The 4,957-nt window shown below is 33.0% G+C and overlaps 1 protein-coding gene across 1 annotated transcript; it reads right to left on the bottom strand.

The window, feature by feature from the left end:
* Positions 1 to 251: 251 nt before the first annotated feature.
* On the bottom strand, positions 252 to 1,244 carry LOC120188120 (aquaporin TIP1-1). The gene is made up of 2 exons (XM_039191636.1): positions 802 to 1,244; positions 252 to 700 (listed from the first exon to the last, which is right to left on the bottom strand). The coding sequence occupies exons 1-2, from the start codon at positions 1,183 to 1,185 to the stop codon at positions 329 to 331; spliced, it is 756 nt and encodes a 251-aa protein (XP_039047567.1). The 5' UTR covers positions 1,186 to 1,244; the 3' UTR covers positions 252 to 328.
* Between the last annotated feature and the right edge of the window lie 3,713 nt (positions 1,245 to 4,957).

The raw sequence follows: 4,957 nt of genomic DNA, 5'->3' as shown, positions 1-4,957 counted from the left end.
AATAGGTCATTTACCATTTTGAAGTCTATATAAAACCATTTAAGTGCTGTAATAATGATAAAAACAAATCAACGAGAAAGGAAACAGGAAATGCAAACATGACACAAATTCACATTTACAATAATTTAAAAAAGTTACACTCGTCTCAGGGCATGCAATTGTAAACAACGTCTGCCATGCATGATGATCATGGTAGAGGATAGGAACGAAAAGTAAACAAGATCAACGGCCACAAATTAAAACGCAAAATACAAGGGAAAGGAAACTAAACAAAATGGGAAAATCCGTTTTTCAAAATGACAGACAATGAATTAAACCGCCGCTAGGTTTAATAATCGGTGGTGGGGAGCTGCTCGTGGGTGTTGCTGATGAAGGCGAACTCGTAGACGAGTCCGGCGAGTCCACCCCCAACAAGGGGTCCCACCCAGTAGACCCAATGGTTGGCCCAGGACCAGCTAACCAAGGCGGGTCCGAATGAAACTGCTGGGTTCATTGAGGCTCCGTCGAAGGCTCCACCGGCCAAAATGTTGGCTCCAACGATCAGACCGATTGCCAATGGGGCGATTGTTCCCAAGCTTCCCCTTTTAGGATCGACGGCCGTGGCGTAAACTGTGTACACTAATCCGAATGTCATCACGATCTCGAATACCAAAGCGTTGGACACTCCCACACCGGACGACAACCCGAAAGTTGGTACACCCTGCGAAGCAACATAACAAAACCCAAATAACAGTCAAATAACGGAAATAACTGATTTTCTAACGAGATTTGGGGCGGGGGAGGGGGGAATGGTAATGTTACCAGGTCGCCGGTGGCGAACTTAAGTAAGAGGCAAGCGACGGTGGAGCCGAGAAGTTGGGCGATCCAGTAAAGGATGCCACGCAAGAGAGTGATGTTCCCGCCAACGAAAGCACCGAAGGTGACAGCCGGGTTGACGTGTCCACCTGAGATGTTGGCGCCAACGGAGACGGCAACGAAGAGGGCGAAACCGTGAGCTAGAGAGGCGGCAATGAGACCGGCGGGAGTGGTTGCTCCGTTGTCAGTCAGCTTGTTAAAGGCCATACCGGAGCCCGATCCAGCGAAAACGAAGATCAAGGTTGAGATGAACTCAGCCAAAGCTGCCTTGAGAGCATCGGGGTGAGTAGCCTCTTCGGGCCGGCCAACGGCAATGTTTCTGATCGGCATCTTTATCGTCGGAGCAGTGAAGTGATAATCGGAATGTTGTTTTTGGTCTGGCTGGTGTCCACTTCTCCACTAGCTCTTATATTTGAAGTGCTTGGTACACAGTGACCGGGATTAGTCTGTTACCGGTTGAAAGATGGTGTATTATTTTCAAAGGATATTGATTGACAGCCTGTGATATATTTATTTAAAGAATTTATGTAGTTTTTCGGCAACGGGTTGAACCGAGAAACCAGTCATCCCTGTTACGACAGCGATTGACAGATGGATGAATAATTGCCACGTGTTCATATTGGATAAGAGCAACGGAATGTGCGGCGTTCGACCGACTTTTTTGTTTCATTTCACGGCTTCCCCTGGAAAGATCGAATCATAATCTTATCGGATAGACTGCCATGCGCATTGTGATTCTGACACGTGGAATAAGATACTGATCTGATGGTTGAAAAATATTGTGCTAAATACATTGGAAAATAATGGGAAGACGAGAACATGGAAATTAAATTAAATTTGGGTTTGAAAATCATGTTCACGTTCTCTAGTTTGGATGTAATCATGAACTAAGGACAAAGATAAAAAGAAGGAACAACTTGAATTATTAAAATTCTAATTATTTTAAGTTTTAATCATTTAAAGATTTAATAAGAAGTTAAAAACAAGGTTTAGGTGTATTGGAGCAGTAAAATTAGGTTATTAGTTTAGTTTGTTTCTTCATTTACCAAAGAAAAACAAGGTTTAGGTGTTATTTAATGATTAAAAGAAATTAAATGTTGAGTTTTTAATACCGAGTTTTTTAAATATTGAATTGTATTATAATTAAAGGTTGAAAATAAAATTTTTGATTAAATGAAAAAAATAGTGTAAAGTATATAAATGTCCCCAATTATAGGGTGTTCATTTATTGAGTCTATCGACTATTAAAAATTACAAAATGATTCATTGACAACATAGTATTGCTTTGTTGAGTCTCCTTATTATTAAAAGTTACAAAAGATCCCCGATTATAGGGTGTTGCTTTGTTCCTTTATTATGTCGTCGAACCAGTGCTTAAAAGTAACAACAGTGTTAGCTGACATTAAAATTTAATTTTATCATATCTCAATCAGTAGATTAATGTTTATCTCAAACAACCATTATTTTTTAACAAAAAAGGACGAGTTTGGTACATACAAATAGTTGGGTGACCATTTTATAACTTTTGATTGTTAGGGGACTTAACAAAGCAATGTCGAGGGACCATTTTATAACTTTTAATAGTCGTAAGACTCAACAAAGTAGTATCCTATAGTCGGGGATAATTTTGTGTAGTTTATCCAAAAAAATTAATGGTTTATTTTACATTAATAAGATAGGGTATTAGATTCTTTAAGCAATATATAAAATTCCAATTTAAACATTATAAATAGAATGGATGATTTTTCAGAAAATAGAATAAATGAAATGAACTCATCAAACAATCTCATTAGTAAAATGAGTGTTATTTTTTATAGAAATTTATTGTTTAAATAACTACTTCTGTAAAATATATACATTATTGATTTAATAAAAAATAGAATGAATGAATTAAAAAATTATTCACAATAATTCATGTAATATTTGATTTAAATAACTATCACATTTCTTGAATTCAGGAGCCTTCAAGGAAGGCAAAGAAAAGTGTTACAAATTAATGAAAAGAAATTGAAAAATTCAAGAAAATGAAACATTTACGATTATGAGGTAATATTTATTAAAAAATTTCTTAATTTATTAATAATGTATATATTCTATAAATATAATTGTTTAAATTTAAATTTTATCTGAAACAAAACTTTTTATAATACAAATTCTAAGCAACTGCAACCTACATAATTAAGAAGGGCCATATATTAGAAGAAAATCTTTGTTGACTCAAGAAAAAGTGAAACTCAAGCATTTACCATCCCATTACATCATTCAAGACCAACCGACTAACCCACTAATGACCACAAATGTACTATCCATTATTATAAAGACTACATGCTTTTTTTCTTCTTTTTCATCATACCCATAGCATATGTGTCACCCTCGCAATAATTAATTTATTAAAAGAAATTCTGAAAATATATTAAAAAGTAAAAGATATAAGAATTCATTATACATATCAGTAGTTAAATAAGGTATTATTTTTCTAAAAATTTTAAATTTAAATAGTTATACTTATAAATCGTATCTACAATATTAATAATTAAGAAAAATTATACCTTTATGAACATAAGTCTAATCATCAATGATTATATGCGCCAAAGAATAAAGTAAAGCTTCAAACGATTAAAATGTTTTTTAAGCAATTTCCCCCCTTAAATGTGGAAATGAAAGAACAAAGATGGTCCCATCCAAAAAGACAGCCTCTTTATTGATAATTATTGATTTCTATATTTACTAAAACAATTATTCTTTTTAGAAAAAAACATAATAATTCAAATTTGTTTATCCTCATCATATTCCATTTCCTAACATAATGCTACTTTGGTTGGTAAAGCCTAAGAGCTTGAACAAGACAGCTAATCCAAAGATTTTTGTTTTATTTTCCAACAAATTATTCTCTTCAATTCTATATGATTTTCATACAACTAACACTAATCAGTTTTATTAAATTGTATTAAATTTCATGCAACAATTTTTAGATTCGTGACAGTTTTTTATAGTATGTGGTGGTTATAAGATAATATTTATTTAAAATTATTTTTAATTTTTTTAGTTGAAAAAGGTAAAAGGCCGCCTAGCTTCCTGTTCTATCTACTATTAGCAGATCCTCTGCTTCTTAGGGTGTGTTTGGTTGGGGAATGTGAGATTTTCATGGGAATGAAATCCACATTCCCATGAGAATCTCACATTCACCCGTTTAGTTGGCCGTGAATGTCATTCCCGGTAATCTTACATTACCAATAGTAGATTTTTTAGGGTATATTACCTGAAATGTCATTACCTCCCTTTCTTTAAGTATTGTTGGATTACTGGCGTTTTTGACTAAAATGACCTTAAAAAAATTTTCTTTAAAAAATATTCTTATTCTGGCATTGAATAATAAAAATTCTACGAAAGTTAAATTACAAATTTATCCTTAAACTATTTTAGATTTACAAAAAAAAAGTCTTTAATTAAAATTTTATATGAAATTTAGGGATTAAAATAAAATTTTACCATTTCATTAAACCATTTTATATTTTCAATTTTGTAAAAAAAATATAAATTTTATGAATTTAATTTTTTTTAAAGAAAATATATAAATATTTTTCAACTTGTTAAAAAAACAAATATATAATAAGGACAATTTGGTCAAATATACATTCCAATAATCTTTTATTCCTTTAGTCAAACACGGTAATCTTACATTCCTGCTAAACCAACCAAACACAAAATACAACATTCTTAGTAATCCTATTCCCTGATAATCTTTTATTCTCACTGATAATCTTACATTCCGTGAACCAAACGCACCCTTAAGGTAATCTTTCAAAAAAATGGTATCTTCCTGGTGCTTTCACATCTGCTTGGCGACGAAATCAGCAACTCAATTGACCTCTCTAGGTATGTGCTTCAGTTCTACTTCCCAATTTCTCTTCAACATTTTTTCGATATGTTGCAGAATAGTTAGCTTCCTACAGACGCAATCTTTTTTAATTATCGATAATAAATACACATCCTACAGACGTAACTGCTCGAATCCATAATCTCTAAAGAAAACAATACTCCACTAATTCACTAAGTCTACTTGATAGATTCGGATCCGTGACAATTTTAAAGATCACAACAA

This window comes from Hibiscus syriacus, unplaced genomic scaffold (genome assembly GCF_006381635.1).
Source record: "Hibiscus syriacus cultivar Baekdansim isolate YM2019G1 unplaced genomic scaffold, ASM638163v2 tig00116938_pilon, whole genome shotgun sequence".
NCBI lineage: Eukaryota > Viridiplantae > Streptophyta > Magnoliopsida > Malvales > Malvaceae > Hibiscus > Hibiscus syriacus.
Note: the sequence above shows the minus strand (reverse complement) of the source record. Positions and strands in the feature narration are given on the sequence as shown.